At 38.9% G+C, this 15,902-nt stretch overlaps 2 protein-coding genes across 2 annotated transcripts; both read right to left on the reverse strand.

Moving 5' to 3' along the window:
- Positions 1-86: 86 nt before the first annotated feature.
- Positions 87-6,065, reverse strand: LOC146471927 (exosome complex component RRP43-like). Its single transcript, XM_085120512.1, has 11 exons — positions 6,023-6,065; positions 5,888-5,924; positions 5,704-5,767; positions 5,509-5,582; positions 4,544-4,589; positions 4,215-4,320; positions 2,893-2,938; positions 2,304-2,400; positions 1,767-1,887; positions 956-1,062; positions 87-426 (listed from the first exon to the last, which is right to left on the reverse strand). Exons 1-11 carry the CDS (start codon positions 6,037-6,039, stop codon positions 314-316), a joined length of 828 nt encoding a protein of 275 aa, XP_084976638.1. The 5' UTR covers positions 6,040-6,065; the 3' UTR covers positions 87-313.
- A 2,512-nt stretch (positions 6,066-8,577) lies between these two features.
- LOC146471928 (SMAD family member 9-like) lies at positions 8,578-15,610 on the reverse strand. The gene is made up of 4 exons (XM_085120501.1): positions 15,002-15,610; positions 11,269-11,442; positions 10,192-10,308; positions 8,578-9,539 (listed from the first exon to the last, which is right to left on the reverse strand). The coding sequence occupies exons 1-4, from the start codon at positions 15,402-15,404 to the stop codon at positions 8,902-8,904; spliced, it is 1,332 nt and encodes a 443-aa protein (XP_084976627.1). The 5' UTR covers positions 15,405-15,610; the 3' UTR covers positions 8,578-8,901.
- Positions 15,611-15,902: the final 292 nt, after the last annotated feature.

Below are 15,902 nucleotides of genomic sequence, written 5' to 3' on the forward strand. Positions count from 1 at the left end.
TCCTTCCATTTGATGCTGCCAAAATTTTTTTTTATCAATATTGTCTCAAAAATTAATGAAATATTTTTGGTTCTTTTCATCTTTGGTGCCTTTAAGAGTGAACATTAATGACAAACAGGTCCTGCAGAGTACCTTGTTTTTGAGCTTTGATTGGTTTAACAACAAAATCCTATAACGATGCTGCATTTCGTGGGGATTAATATAATTTCTCATTCTGTGTTAAGAGGTTACTCATGTTGATGTCAACAAACTGATGCATTCTTTCATTAATTTTTGTACACACATTCCTACAAAATGTAAGTACCAGTATGCATCATCTGTCAACATCAGTGCAAGCTGTCTGCATCAGGTCCCTGACTTCCTTTCCTCTCTTAACTGCTTTTTTGAAACACTCCTGTAACTTATCATCTGGTAAAGGAGATCCTCCTTTAGGAAAGAAAGTAAAGTATTACAAGAGCATCTGAGGGAGTGGTGTATTAGGGCATAATTCCAGATACTCTTAGATCAGAATATCTCAGTTGAAATCTTACAATGCTTGGCAGTGTCATCTTTTTCAGAAATAATACACTAAATATGCCCCCCCCCCCCCCCCCCCCCACTAGCAGAGCATTTCTTTCTCTTAAGTTTTTCAGCATGTACAAAGTCGTTCGCGTCTCTTGTATTTCACTTGTTTTGGGAGAGGAGTAAACAAGCTGACTATGCGAAATACTACAGACGTGAACGACTTTGTACGCGTAAACTCTTAACACAGAGATTTGCCAGAAAGAAACGCTCTGCAAGCAGGGTACCACAAAAAAGGTAATGCTATTTCAATATTTGCCCTCAAAGTTAATATCATTCTTGTTAACAAAAAAGGTTTCTTGATATGCAAAACAGTGCGATGGTGAGTTTAGGTTGAAACAGATGCATCAGTCTAAGAAACAAGGAGGACTCAAATTTTGAGCGAACAGATCACCTGGTTTGTGAACAGCGGCTATTTTGTCATCATCTATCACAACCACTGTGACAACACCAGTAACTAGGCTTTCTTCTTCATCTGTTGGGTCAGCAAACAGCACAGAGCTGCAAACAAAAGGCAATTTTTACATCATTATTGGCATGTTCCAGATAGCTGTCTGATTGATCTGCTTTGCCAGAAAGTCTGCCATCATTTAGCACTGTCAGTAACCTCCCCTGCACGCAACTCAAAAGGGAAGCAGACTGGGACTGAAAGATTTGCAGGGGTCTGGAGAGAGTACCCTGTGCCTTGTCAGAGTTGCCTACAGAGGGAGGCTATAGGGCGATTTACACAGTACAACTTTGTCGCATGTGACAAGCTTATGACAGGCCTACGGCACAAATTGTTTTGTGTACATCAAACCTGTAACTTGCTTACAACTGTTGTGTACGTCACAAAAAATGTAGGATTTTAAAACATGTTTTAAAAAAAATTATCTATGACAATCATAGTTATAGGCAATGTTCAGTGACGAGAGTTGTGAGCGATTTTTTGCATGACGTGAGCAGCACATGCTCTAGTACTCACATGACAGTTGTACCGTCTAAATTGGCCTCAAGTTGCCACTTATTAAGTTGTGGTCTTGGAATCAAAACATGGTCAAATCCTAGACTAAAATAGCAAAGAGCGTCATCTGGATTGCAGGAATTAGCGATGTTGAGAGATTAGGCAGCTGCATATCATTAAGGAATGGTGATGTTTGGCAGTGTCAGGTCACTGGCAGGGCCATGCTTGGGATAGATATGTGCTGGTGATCTTGAAGACTTACTCATCAAATATACCAAATGTAGCAGCGACTGGATGCTGTCTGAGGTTCAGTGAAATCTCTCTCTCCTCTGATGGCACTGGAGTTTCAGTTTCCTCATCTATCTTGACAGCATGAAGTCGGGCTGGGAAATAACAACAAATTAATTATTATATCAGATGTGGAAAACAGTTTGAAATCCATGTATTTAATTACACATTTTTTCAGAGTTGGGAGCTGTGAGACGTAAAAGAACCCACACACTGTTTGAAAAGAGTAGGGGACATTAGTCCCTGGTGTGATGGTCTTTAATCTCTATTTGTGATTTCATCTGTCATCTTTCACTTTCACGCTTGAGTTGGGTGGGTGGGTGAGATCAAAATATGACCTGATAGTGGCTGCCAGTGGCACCTTTACATGCTGATGTCCGATCTCACCCCACAGAAGAATGGTAAACTGACATGAGACTATGTGATATGCGCAGTATATAAATAAATTACCATCAAGAGCACTTGATTCCAAAGGCTAATTTGATGGACAAGAAGACATATTAACACTCACTGTTTTGAAGGGCAGCCACAGCTGCTATAAGACAGGCATCTGTGATATTCCCATCATAACTCAAACAAATGATGTCCACATATAGGACCCAAGATAACTAAAGGTGAAAAGAAAAGACCAATAAATACAATACAAGACTTGGAAAGATAGAAACAAGGGTGAAAATATGAGTGGCTGGTTGGATGGGTCTTCCATACCCCTTTCATATACAAATTGTACCCCGCTCATGCCATAAAGATGAGCCAAAGCAAAGTCTATTCCGCCTAATTTTTTCTTACTGGTGGAAATCGAAACCTTTGTGCTGTAATTTCTCCCTGAAATTTCTGCTCAGATTTTGCTAGTCTTTCTAATATCTGGCTTTAATTCTGATCTTTTGGATTTTTGTGACCCTTAAAAATACCAAAATGTTGTGGATACTACATAACAAGGGTGCAAAAGACTCTTTTGGCCCCTTAACGAACAGACCTAAACTTTAGGAACCTTAGTACCAATATTGAAACAGCTAGGTCATGAGAAGTTATAGAGTACCACACTGTATGACAGCTGTTTACCTTTAAAGGCAACACTCAAGAGGTGTGGCAGATCTTACCTTTCCTTCCACAATGCACAAGTCCTCTAGTTTTACAGGTTCAGAGCTGATGGTGCAAAGAATTGTACTCCAAATGAGTCTAGATGGATGTGTTGTAGGTTAAAATGAATCCAGGTTAAAATGATTTCAACCTAGGTTGCTTTGTATTTTCCTTTGTTAAGGTTGGGTAATTTACATCTGAAACAAAGGAAAATACAAATCAACCTAGGTTGAAATTCATTTTAACCTGGGATTCATTTTAACCTACAACACATACGTTCTGCACATCTCAGGATGGTCTGAGAAAGTCGGATTTTCTTAAGGGGGCAATTCACCTAAAAGCCATTTTTCTGCCACTTGACATGGCTTTAATGGCAATTTCTCATTCACGTTTCAAGCAATCCAAAAACCCTATCATTATCCCGTGAATCTGTGTTGTGGGGTATTTTGTGAATTTTTGGGTGATTTTTGGATATATTTGGGAGGAGAGAGTTTTTTTTTAGAAGGATTGGTTAAATTAAGAGAAATAAGAAATATTGAAGATTTAGTGAAGTTTTATTAATAGACGGATACCAAGTTAGTCCACTAGCAACCTGGGGTGCTCTTGCGTGGGTATCAACTGTCTGTTGGTGTTCCAAAAATCATTTTCTTTCTTCTATCCCTTCTTAAAACTTCTTTAAATTTCATTCAAATTTAGGTAAATTGCCCCCTTAATGGCAGTGCCTGCTAAAACAGTCATAAACCGCACAAAAATACTTCTGTATTAGTAGGCACCGTCCTTAACACAAGCTTCTAGGGATGTGTATCAGCAGCACATGAATCCCCAGAGAACCCACACCCAACAAAATCAACTATCTTCTTATATTCTTACTCCAGGGTCTGTTATAATAAGGCTCTGGGATTCCTGGGCACCAGGCAGTGACTGGCTGCAAACAAGCTTCATCCCAAGTTCTCCATGGTGTGTAGTTCAAGATTATGTCATTCACTGATTTTATCTGGAAGGTAGTGGGTTTGGTGCCAAATCTCCAAACATGAAGCTTGGCTTGGTCAATAACTACATTAAGGGTTGGGAACAAGGCTGGTTGTCAACATGAGTTTTAGTTCTTTATATCAAGAAGTTAAATTCAAAACTATTATCTGCCTGTGAAAACCATTATTGCTTTCCTACTCAATGAAACCTCTAAAGGTTACTGATGGAAGGTTTCATCAGTACAGATGGTCCATAGATACATGTACAGCCAGAAACTTCTATGTTCTTATGGAGGAACTCCCTGACTGAGCCCAAACGTCCTCAAAATAATTGTCAAGTTGTCACAAGCTGGAATACTGTTTGATATACTTACTTTGAGATGATGTCCGCCACAAACTGGCTGAGAACTTGCGCCTGTTCACTGGGTGGCCCAGGACGGAAGCGTGAAGAACAAAGAGGGGGAAGGTCTACATTTGGAACTGAAGAAAAGAGAGACTCGAATAGGTAATTTCTGTAAATGTTGATGACAAAATGACACCTTACTTTAAAAGGCTAGCTTCAGGAACTGTATTATGGGCTTGATACCACACATACCATCTGTGAACATGACTTTATCGAGCTGATTTGTAAATGAACTGAAATAACCCTTTGGGGTCTTCTAGGTTTACACAGTTGATATTAGGGGTTAAAGGGTTAACTTACCTATAAATCCATGGTTTGGTTTCTCTTGACTTGGCACAGCAAATTCCTAAGAATGCCAGTAACAAATTAAAATTAATGAAACATGTTTCAGACTTTTCTTTTAACTGTCAGTGGTTTAGGACCTAGGATTTAACAACCTCTCAAAGTCTTGATATAGCCTAGCTTGCATAGGTGGCAGTTTTGTTGGGGTTTATGGCCCACAGCAAAGCTGCTAGAAGAGTCCCCATTCTTCTCGTGGCTTTGCTGCTTGTTTTTGTGGCTTTACCACCAAACCTTTACAAAACCACCAGCTATGCAGGTCACATAATTATAACCCAATGATTGGCATTAAACTCTGGCCTAGGAATCAGATTTAGGGGGAGCTGCCAAGATTCTAGTATGACCCCAAATACACCGTGCAAGCTGTATTTACATAAACCTGTTTTTATGCAGGAAAAGAACTTATAGTCTGCGAAGGTGGCCAGGAGCCTGCAAGGACGTAACTGCAGGAAGGGCAGCCATCTTGAATGCCTGTAGAGTGCAGGGCTGTCAACTCTCCCGGATAATCACTGAGACTCAAGAGTTTGAACCAAATCTCAGGGTCCCCAGATTAATGTCTGTAATCTCCCGGATAGTTTGCTATTTTTGGTAGACTAGTCTTACCAACAATAAAATGCCAAATGTTGAACGTTATCTTAGCTGCTGTTCCATAGACCCCCCACTGAAGCCGTTAATTTAGCGTTGATGCCACACCCCTGAAAGGCGCTTTGTTGTTGCTGGCTTGGAAGTCATATACTCCATATATGAAGACGTGGAAGGTTGACAGCCCTGAGAGTGGGTGCCATCACCACATTGCTAGGCAGTAGGTTCCATGAACATTCTTATGGTTCTTGGAAAAAGGATGTGCCAAAGTCATTAACATTGGATGGGAGTTATACTCTACCCCTCAACTACTACTCAAATCATATACAATGGTGTATACTAACTGCCTTGACTCCACAAACAACTGTTGTATTTCCAAGTTTTACCAAAGCTGACCCTTCAGCTGTTGATATAGAACCTGGAAAAAATTCAGTTATAAGCAATGGTAAGCTGAAGAAGGTCAACCATTAACCATCTTTAAGATTGAATGTTAAAACTCCAAGTTTTTTAAGCTTATGTTGAAAAAACCTTTCCCTTACCAACATTGAGAATAGTTTTTCTGAATTCCAAGAGCGCACGGCCGTCTGGTCTCACATTCTCTTTCTAGATGTAACCAAAAGAGGTGTGAAAATAACTTCCTCGAAGGTGTACAATACGAAGTTAATACCACGAAAATTGACACTCGCAAGTATTGTTTTACAATACAAAAATTGATCATCTTACCAAGAATTGCCTATAATATTCCAAAGGTTGTGCAGTTCTGGAATCGAGGCAGTAAAGACAAAGTCAAAACACCAAAAGAAAAAAAGAAATGAACACACAACACGTGTTTTGTTTTTTTTTTAACAGAAAGCTTACTTGAAATCGGCCGCCATTTTTCTTCAGCGATGCGATTGGTATTAACCGCTGACCAGGACGATGCGTCAGATGACGGTCAAGATCAAGAAGGGGGCTGGTGGGGGTAGGGTGGGGGGAGGAGGTTGAGGGGGTGAGGTGCATCACTCACTAATAGGGAGGTGCGAAGGCCTTTTGGGGGCTTTGAGAGGAAGGACTTTGCTATAAAGCTTATCCAGGTGTAGTCAATTATTTGATTTGATTTTATGGATACCAGCTTTCTTTTTGAAATATAATAAGAGACAAGAATTCTGCATTCGCAGTATCCTTAGATACCCGGGGAAAGACAGTTGGGCCACAGGAAAATTGAAACAAGCCATGAAAAGTGGAACGTGAAACATCCGACGGCAAACATGCATGTGGCTTTTGGCCATAAAATTATTGGTGACGCAAAGCAGAAAGGGGTTTCCTCGACTAATTATTTCACTGACTTTTTCTCCTGTGTGTTTCACCTTTCCCTTCCCTATATTTTTATTGCCAGCCTTGCAGGAAGGGAGAGTGGATAACCACATGTCCTCTAACCCTCAGTCAAGCATTCAGCAATAAATGTAACAGTTTCATTAACACTAAATTATGCAAATAAAATCACAACTTGGAATTTTTTTCTGGATGTATATCTTTTTATAAGTATTACAATAATACAATTATTTTACAGCCTATTAGAACAGGCCATTTTACAGTTCTGTGCTTAGTGACTTGGCCTAGGATTGGAAGCAAGGCTGGGGGTGACCTTGTTTTGTTCCAATCCAAGGCCAGGTCACTAAACACACAACTGTAAAATGGCCTATTTGGGAAACAGTACATAGTAAGGTTCCTTTACTTAATTTACCAGTCCTTGACACCAGTAGACTGTGAGCAGTCCTCCTTTTTTCCTCAGATCATGCGAGCAAAAGCGCCAGCAAAATTATGCAAATTAAAAAAAGCGAACGAGGAGGGATTGGGGAGAGGTCTCTCAGGTCGCGGCTTCCTTGTTCACTTGATCAATTGCGCACTACTCTGCTACGCTCAATCTATCGCACGCTACAGAAGTTAGGAAAAGAAAGAGACTGCTCGCAGTCTATAATACCAGTAAGTAGACTACTCTTAACAGAATAACTATTCACACAATAACAATTTAAGCCTCAAAAGTGATCATCATCTAATTTCTCCTTACAATACTACTAGTTGATCAAGCATTCAGGTCATGAGAATAAGTGAATTGATCACCAAAGACTTTCCGTCAAATTCTCTTAAAATAAAAGTCGCATACCCTTAATGGAACGCAGTCAGGAGAATAAACACAATGATACTTGAGCTTTAAGGGTTGCATCTTTACCATTATTATTATTATTATCAATATTATTATAATTATTAATTATTATTTATTATTATTATTATTATTTGTATTTGTCTTTCAATTGACTGTATATGTTGTCATTCATATTTATCCTTGAATTAAATTTTATCTTCCTATTGTTCCTGGGTATGGTAACCTATGATAATGAGTTTGAAACTATGAAAAATAGAATTAAATCAAAAATAACATTGAACTACAACGTACACGTTGTACTTTGTACAAAAGCAATGACTACCAGTACCTAATATTAAAAAGTGTAAGTGCCTTATGTCGCAGGAAAAAAATAATTTATTGCCCACTTTTCCGCGTTCTGGCCATCATTAATCTGAAACAATTCCTTGGAAAAGGTACATTTTTAATGACTTTGTGAATGACACAATGAAGGGAGAACAGAGGCATTGTACTGTAATGGAAAAGCTTACCCTTTTTCCTGAAATTTTCCCCCAAATGATGGTCAGACATAGCCTCCTGTGTAGACATTCTTTGGTTCGTCACATCTCCAAAGACAGTCTGCATAGGAGGATAGGTCAGACATGACAAGAAACTATTGAAATATGAGAATGATGTATTATTCTAGAAAGTGACATTCACCAGGCTTGAAATATACCATCACATTTATTTCATGTACCACATGTTTGACATTCCAATCCTAGCAGTATGCAGGATGTTTGTCCCATGAACCTAGTTTAATGGCCTTAGCTCCCACAAGTCTCCTGTAGCTCAGTGGTAGAACAGTCATCTGAACTAGTAATCGGAAGGTCTTAGGTTCGACTCCTGATAGGAACACTCGGATTTCTTTTCTCCGAATATGTCTGTGTCAGTTTCTAGAATAATACATCATTCTCATTCATTCACCAGGCTTGAAATATACCATCACCTTTATTTCATATTGAAATATGTTTTTGAAATAAATAGTCATTATTAATTAAAGTTACCAGCAGTTTTCTATAAAGATCAGGTCACTGGGTCATGCTGCATTGTAGTGACCCTTTTGCCTCTTGTTTACATTGCTTTCTACACAAAAGAATATTAATTTATTTAATACTTGATAACAAGCTCAACAATAGTCACAGTTATTGTATAGCACAAACTAGACTTTCCCCTCCAAAGTTAATTTTTCCCATAAATTATGTTAGTTTCATTGTTGAAGGAAATCACAAGTAAATTCCTCACACAACTTTATCCACTCTGTATTAATTTATTGAAGATTAAATTTAGTCGGGTTGGTTGATAAACTTCATAAAATAAATTAATAGCCAATTACCCTTTTTTACATAATACGATAACAGAATTACTTTGCCACTCATGATCTGTGTACCAAAACCAGTATTGAAATGTTCCAACTTTCAAATTCATTGTTGAAGCAATTTATGTTTCAAAATATCTTAATGTACCAGTGCAGCTAGGATACTGTTCTTATTAATGGAATTTTCTAAATACAAGATGAAGGCAAAAAAATTTCACCAGCAATTAGCCTTGTGCGCTATACCGTCATGTGCATGTCACGCTACACTGAGTGAGAAGTTGGCCCATTTTCCGGCATACTCATCTGGCATAGCACTTTATCTAGCCACTGGAGGGGACCACGAAGATGGATTTCAATCCAACATGGAGTGCTGGTGACATCCTGGCGATGATACTCTGCTCCCCAGCCTTTGACAAAACTCAGACGAATTGAACACATCTTCACCAGCTCATACACAGCTGTAAAGTCGTAATTGACTGACTGTGAAAGCAACTGTGCAAATTCTTGGTTGTTGAAAATTTTCAGCGTGCAGCCCGATGGAATCTTGCACACTGTTGTTGGGTGAAAGCCATGACTGTGGTTACAATTCCTACTCTGCACAAAGACGGCCGAGTCACTGAGACATTCAGCATAAACCTCTCCACCAACGTAATACAAATGCACACCTTTTCCAATATGTCGTCTTGTACTCTCGATGGTTGAGTTACGATTGACGTTAGTGAGTAGACCCAAGCAGAACCTCTCAGAATTCGCAGTGTTGGGATCAGTGAATCCATCAACAACAATGCTGGTGCTTTTGGCCTGGAACTGCTCACCGACTCTGTTGTTCAGCTCATAGTATGATATGGAGCACCATGAAGATGGCTCCTGATAATTCACTGGAGTAACATGAGCTAAATCTATCAGGAAAAAAATGGAGTCAGTCAGATGACAATAGTTCCCGGAACTCTTTCCCCACCCCCAGGCTTTAAGAGCAAGGGTTGGAAATTCCAGGGATGTTGTAAGGTAAGGTAAGGTAAGGTAAGACTATAACTGCTGATAAATTATTTATCAGCAGTGTTTCCTTCAGGCATTACTTCAGCAGGGCCAAGACATGTAGAGGAAAGTTTGAAGTTCAATTGGTATTTTCACAGGGGTAGGGGAGCCTTTGAAATTCCCTTCAGTGGGGGAAGGGGGTATGGAATAAGGATATATTCTGAAACTCCACATTCAATCTTCTGACTGAGAGTCTGCCAGGAAAGTCCAACAAACTAACTATTACACACTGCACATTCAAAAAAATGGGCCAAAGGAATAAGGCCTAAGCGACTAAATACACTTTTGATGTAAGGTCAAATTCTCCTTTTGTTTCATACATGAATACAAGGCAATTTGGCAGGAGAATCTAGCAATTTACCAGAAGTCACTTAATGCTTTCTTTTTTCCAGGCACCCCTTTAAATATGGATTTACAAAATACTCAAACACAAATATTCCCAAAGTAGTATTTGAGAGAAGGATATTAAGGATTTTACTATCAGAAATACAGCTAGTATTAGTACTCTTCACTTACATCCTGGCTGAGTGTTGACCATTGTTGGAGGAGAACTGATTGAATCCACGTCCATGGTATTGGGGTCCATGGGACAGGGGGAACCACCCTCCTCAGAAATGTAACTTTTAGGCGACTCTAAAAACAAACAATGTTTTACAAGAAATGGTGATTGAAATAGAATTGCTATCGGTTTGTCCTGAAATGCTTAGGCTTTGATCAGAGCTTAGCATGTGTTTCCCAAGTAACTATTTAATATAGAAAAGGTATAAAAGGATACAGAGGATGGCCTAAATACTAGACTACTTGCAGACTCCTTTTTCTCTTAAGATCTGTCAAGGGCTAATCAATCCATCAAGCGCAAGCTACAATTTGATGTTAGACGCAATAGTGGTTTTCATTCTTATCTAACTTGTAGAAGTAATGATTTACACCTTCCTTGCGTGCATATCAATTGGGGCAAGCCAACTTTCATTTATCAAGCCTCTAAGGACTGGAACAACTTGGACAATGACATTAAAAACATCAAATCATTGTCCCTTTTTAAGGCAAAGCTTAAAAGTTTGTGAATGATGCACTTTCTGATTGTTTAGCTATTTTTCAATTCGTTTGAACTTGTGAAATCATTTTTTAGGTAAATTTTATTTTTTATTTTATTTTTAATTTGCAGGGCCCCACTGAAAACTGCCAAGGCGAGTGGGCTCCCTGGATAAATATTATCATTACTATTAAAATTATTATTATTATTATTATTATTATTATTATTATTAATCCAAAATGTTTTGCTGCATATTAGCACTACACAAACTTCAAGAGAGAAACAGACTGCAAGCAGTCTACCTAAAGACTACTTCATGGAGGTTTGGTTAGTTTGAACTCAAGCTGTTAATGAGCCTATACAGGTTGCAGAAGTCTGTGAAATAGAGACACCTTCATGAATTTTGCACCCTATGCAATTTTTAAGTGTATTTTAGGTTTTTGACAAAGTAGCCGGCAGGCTTCAGAGAAATGCAGCATTGCAGTGGGTTGACTATTCTGCTCTCAAAATATAGGTTTCAAAGGCAGATGAATTTATTAGTCAAACAAAATTCACTTTACCTGGAACAAACATAGCTGGGCTCTGATTTGGTTGAGGTTGTTGAGAAGTTTTGAATGGAAAACAAGCATTGTAAGGCATTGGTGGTTCTTCAGCACTTCTGAACGGAGAAGGTAATGGTGGTGGTGGTTTTGGATATACACCACTTGGTCTTGGAACTAACACTGGTGGCAATACTAAAGACGAATAAAATGAAAAATATAAACTTTAAGTTTCTGTTGTGAAGAAGTAAGAAGGGTAGGACACAGGGCTGTCAACTCTCCCGAATAATCCGGGAGACTCCAGATTTCTAACCGTATCTCCCGGCCTCCAGATTTATGTCTGTAATCTCCAGATTTTGAAGTGTAGCTCCCGTTCTCCAGATTAATGTCTGTAATCTCTCGGATAATTATTGCTGAAGTTTTGTATTTGGCGTAGACTTGACATTCCGAGATGAAACTCTTAATGTTAATTGTACAGACTTAGAACATTCTGTTTCTCCTTCTTTTCTCCCCCCACCTGCCCCTCACTGAAACCCTGAATGTAGCCTTGATGCCACGCCCCTGTAAGGCGCTTTGTTCTTGCTGTCTGGGAAGTCATATCTCCATATTTTAAGACGTGCTAGGTTGACAGCCCTGAGTACAGTCAACTCTCTCACATAAGACCATGGAGGGGGGGTACTCCCTATAATGGACTATGTATATGGGGAGGATCTGCCCAAACGGGGTACTGGGTACCTTTTTCAGATTGGAGGTATATAAAAGGATAGAGATTTAACAAGCTGATGAATAGAAAAGGGTAGGGAAAACTGTAATTCAGGCATTTGAAAGGGCCTTTTAAAATGTCTGAAATAGACCAATTTTTAATTAGTGCTATATAAATTAAGTTTATTATTATTATAAAAGAAAAGAGATACCATTTTGTCGTGAAGATATACAAAAGGGCTACCTTTCCTGTCAAAAATAGTACATGAAAGGCTTCAGGGTTTTGACCTCGGAGTAGAGCCTCCCCATATAAAATTTTCTGGAGTAACCCCCCCCCCCCCCACCCCCTAAAAAAAAAGAAACAAAAAACAATAAAGTGGACATCTATGCAAGGCAGACAGTGAGCATTGCACACAGATCCAAGCCAGGCAAATTTATGCATTGAGTCTGTGTCATGTATATGTATTACATGAAGTAGCAAGTGATGTGTTATGTATTACATGAAGTAGTAGAAGAGCATTCTCGGAGAGGAATGAAAAGCTGTACATAAGTTAGATAGTTTAATGAATATAACTTTGCAACCCAAGGGTTGAATTACATTATATTTACAGGAAAAGGATTAAAAAAATATTTATTTCATAATATAAAAAAAACACCTTAAATCACTACATAATGACTAAGTGCTAACATTAAATGGATCTTGAGGTAATAAGTTACTAAAAGGGCATAATTTTTAAAAAATGATAAAGGGTTTACATCATGTAACCTTGAGTGTGTTAAAAACAATAAAACTATTTCGGAATCTGTTTGTTTTAAAAATTGGATTGAACTGGCGTCCCTTTTCTGAGATTATAATGCTTAGCATTTTGTGGGGACAGGCAGTAAATTCCTAAGTAGTAGTAGTAGTGTGTAACGTGCCGTCTCTTCTCCAGGATTTAATTATTCCACTTGTTTCTTGTTTATCCTCTAATTAATGTACTAAGAGAACACAAACAGTCTGTAACTACTGAACTATCCTTCAGGCAGACATCTGTCTAAGATAGACAGATAGAGCTGTTCCTGGGAGTGTTCATGCCACAGAGTGTTCACTACAGATGAATTTAATTAAGCTTCATCACAGTATGGGAGCAGATCAACTCACTAGGCATTTGTAACAGAATCGCTTGTAAATATATCTAAGCCAGAAGGGTGTCCAAGTGTCTCATGAACACCACTTTCACAAAAAAAATCTGGAAGAGTCACCTGACCTCTGTTTTGCGAACCATGATCCTGTTTCAGACCAAAATATGCAATTTGTGGCTACCCTTCTTCAGACCTGACCCAGTCGTACAAAGAGTGGATAACATTATCCAGTGGATAAATTGCTATTCAGTGGATAAAATATACTCCAACACATTTTAATTATTGGATAGTGATTTATCTGCTGTATAAAGTTATCCACTCTTTGAACAACTGGGCCCAGATGTTCAAAGTCCGATTAAGCTAATCCTGGATTAACCTGAACTTTGATTTGAGTTTAATTACTAACCAATAAAGATTTTTCGAGAAGATTTTTGCCCTCCAGTTTTGACTCAGCCTTTTCTTTGCCTTTAGCTTAAAATTTGCTATCTTAGACATTTTTAACGAGCAATATGAAAACCTCGGTTAACTTTTAATCGGGGATTAGTGTTAATCGGCTTTCAAAAAAACCGGGCCCTGGAGCCAGGATGCTAAAATCCATACCCGTTTTCAAACTTTCAGATCAAAATGGTTAAAATCTATAACCTATTTCTGACTAAAACGGCTCAAAAACCATACCCTTTGGTGCCGAACAAATATACCTACTGTAGCTTATATGAAGGAGTATTCCTCTCCCCCTGGAGGACCCTTATAGAGAGATGCTTAATGGCAGACACAGACACAAGGATTGGAGGGTGTCCACATGTACAGTAATACGAGTTCACTGTGAGTACCTGTGTGCAAAATTTTAATACAGCAAGCCATAGTTAATTGAGGGACTGGTTATGAAACCGTGCCATGAAATCAATGGTAGCGCAATTTATGTCGGAAGAGACGCGACCATGCTCAATCCTTTGTTTTAATGTTTCCACCACAGTCACATATCTTAACAGGAACAATTCTATTGGTCAGTTGCCCCAACACATAATTTTCAAAATCAATTGCGGTTTGTGCACGGTCAAGGCCAAAAACGCTAACAAAAACACATAACAAGAACATTGGTCAAGCTTCACAACCATTAGCCTCCCATGCAGACGTTCTTAAGGGTTCATCACGCGTTCCTGCCCCACAAACGTCTGCTGAAATGAACAGCAACTTCCGTTCGTCGGCAAATTGCCTTTGTCTGAACAGACCAATCAGCATTGACTCATTGTGACAAGTAAAGCCAATCACATACTGCGAAACAACGGAAATCATCACCCGTGGAGATGACCAGCAGCTTCAAGAATTGAATTGTAAACAAACAATAGAGCTTGATAAATAAGTGACTTTCCATAACCGGTTGGAAGGTTTACGAACACATCAGTTTTCTTCTGCGCAAATTGCACTATGACTTCTCTTTGATACGCATTCAACTCCCTAATACCAAACGTTTGGCATACATGACCAAAAACCATTTAAGTCCGCCATCCTGTCTAGGGTAATATTATTTTTTAATATCAAACACGAGTTTACCCAAAGTTGGGAAACGGCTCCTGATTGGTACGCAGTCGACGAACGGAAGTGGCTGTTCGTTTCAGCAGATGTTCGTGGGGCAGGAACGCGTGACGAACCCTTAAAAGCTTCTGCGTGAGAGGCTACATAACCATTGCCCTTAATTAATTAACTATGAGTAAGCTTATATTATTTTTAATTTATTTTAATTTATTGGCTGACAAAAATGAATAAATTAAAGGTCTGATCCAGCTAAATACAAAATACAAATATAGAGACTAAAGCCAAAACTAGATATGTTAAAAGTCACCGTGTCATTTAAATATTCGGTTTTGCTCGCGATTATGCTGTCGGGTATGGTTTAGTTTCAGTTTCAGGGGTAAGGGAATTCTTCACTTACCAGGGCTTTCCACACGTCTGTAGTGGTATGGATTAATGCAAACTTCCTTCTGCTTCAGCCCAAAAGCATACTCGCAACAATCCAAAGGCTTTAATTCGTGATGGCTTTGAAGATCAGGCCATCGCCACACTCGGCAGTATATCACATGTGGCAAACCTTTCCGATGAAGGATTTGAATGCGCCCGTCTAAACTGCGAGCGATTGTCACACATTTTGATGGCTGACCCGGGTTTGACAATGCTCTTTCCAATTCCTCGAGAGCGCCTTTCTTTTTCTTTAGCTTTTTTGATAAATACCCGATGGCTATTTCCGCCCACTTTTCCTCTTCGTCTCCTTGTTTCCAGCCAAGAAGTCTCTTAACGGCGGGGTGGGTGAAGGAAAACAATGAAGCCATATTTGCCATCTTTACAGCTTAACTTATGTTGTTGTAAAGACCGCGCCTGTTTGAAGTCGTTTGTGGTTTGCCGTTGATTTTCGTTAATAAGGAGGAACGGAAGGATCAACCATTTCTTCAGGAAAACTGCTGAGTCGTTGTGTGTTTATAAACCTTGAATATTTTGAGACACTTCAACGACGTCAAAGTCTCTTGGGCGTGCAAATTAGTTTATAGTGGGGACCAACGGTGAGTACAGAGTACTTACGCTATTTGACGGGAGGGGAGGGAAAGCAAATTATTCTGTTAACTGAAACTTCTTATTTTAATGCAAAAAATCTCTCACTTTGCAAGTTAAAATGAATTATTATTCTCAAACGGTTTGGATAAAAGCTGATTAATATTTTTACAAAGTAAAATGGTTTTTATTGCAAAAGTTAATGAATCCCCTAACTCCTCCCTAGAGAGTATTTTGTAGTAGTTTCTCAATTAACTCTGCTTGCATGATGCTTGCCAGCTGATTTGAAA

The sequence above is a fragment of the Pavona decussata genome, unplaced genomic scaffold (genome assembly GCF_977016875.1).
Source record: "Pavona decussata unplaced genomic scaffold, jaPavDecu1.1 SCAFFOLD_102, whole genome shotgun sequence".
Classification (NCBI taxonomy): Eukaryota; Metazoa; Cnidaria; class Anthozoa; order Scleractinia; family Agariciidae; genus Pavona; species Pavona decussata.

Bases quoted from the DNA above. Each gene is read 5' to 3' on its own strand.
- LOC146471927 (XM_085120512.1), bottom strand. The intron at 5,768-5,887 runs GTAAGATGATCA...GGTTACATCTAG, and splicing joins AATATTATAGGCAATTCTTG to AAAGAGAATGTGAGACCAGA. The intron at 4,321-4,543 runs GTAAGTTAACCC...TCTTTTCTTCAG, and splicing joins ACCAAACCATGGATTTATAG to TTCCAAATGTAGACCTTCCC.
- LOC146471928 (XM_085120501.1), bottom strand. From the start codon at position 15,404: ATGGCAAATATGGCTTCATTGTTTTCCTTCACCCACCCCGCCGTTAAG. The intron at 11,443-15,001 runs GTAAGTGAAGAA...ATTCGTCTTTAG, and splicing joins CAGACGTGTGGAAAGCCCTG to TATTGCCACCAGTGTTAGTT. The intron at 10,309-11,268 runs GTAAAGTGAATT...GTTTGTTTTTAG, and splicing joins CCCAGCTATGTTTGTTCCAG to AGTCGCCTAAAAGTTACATT.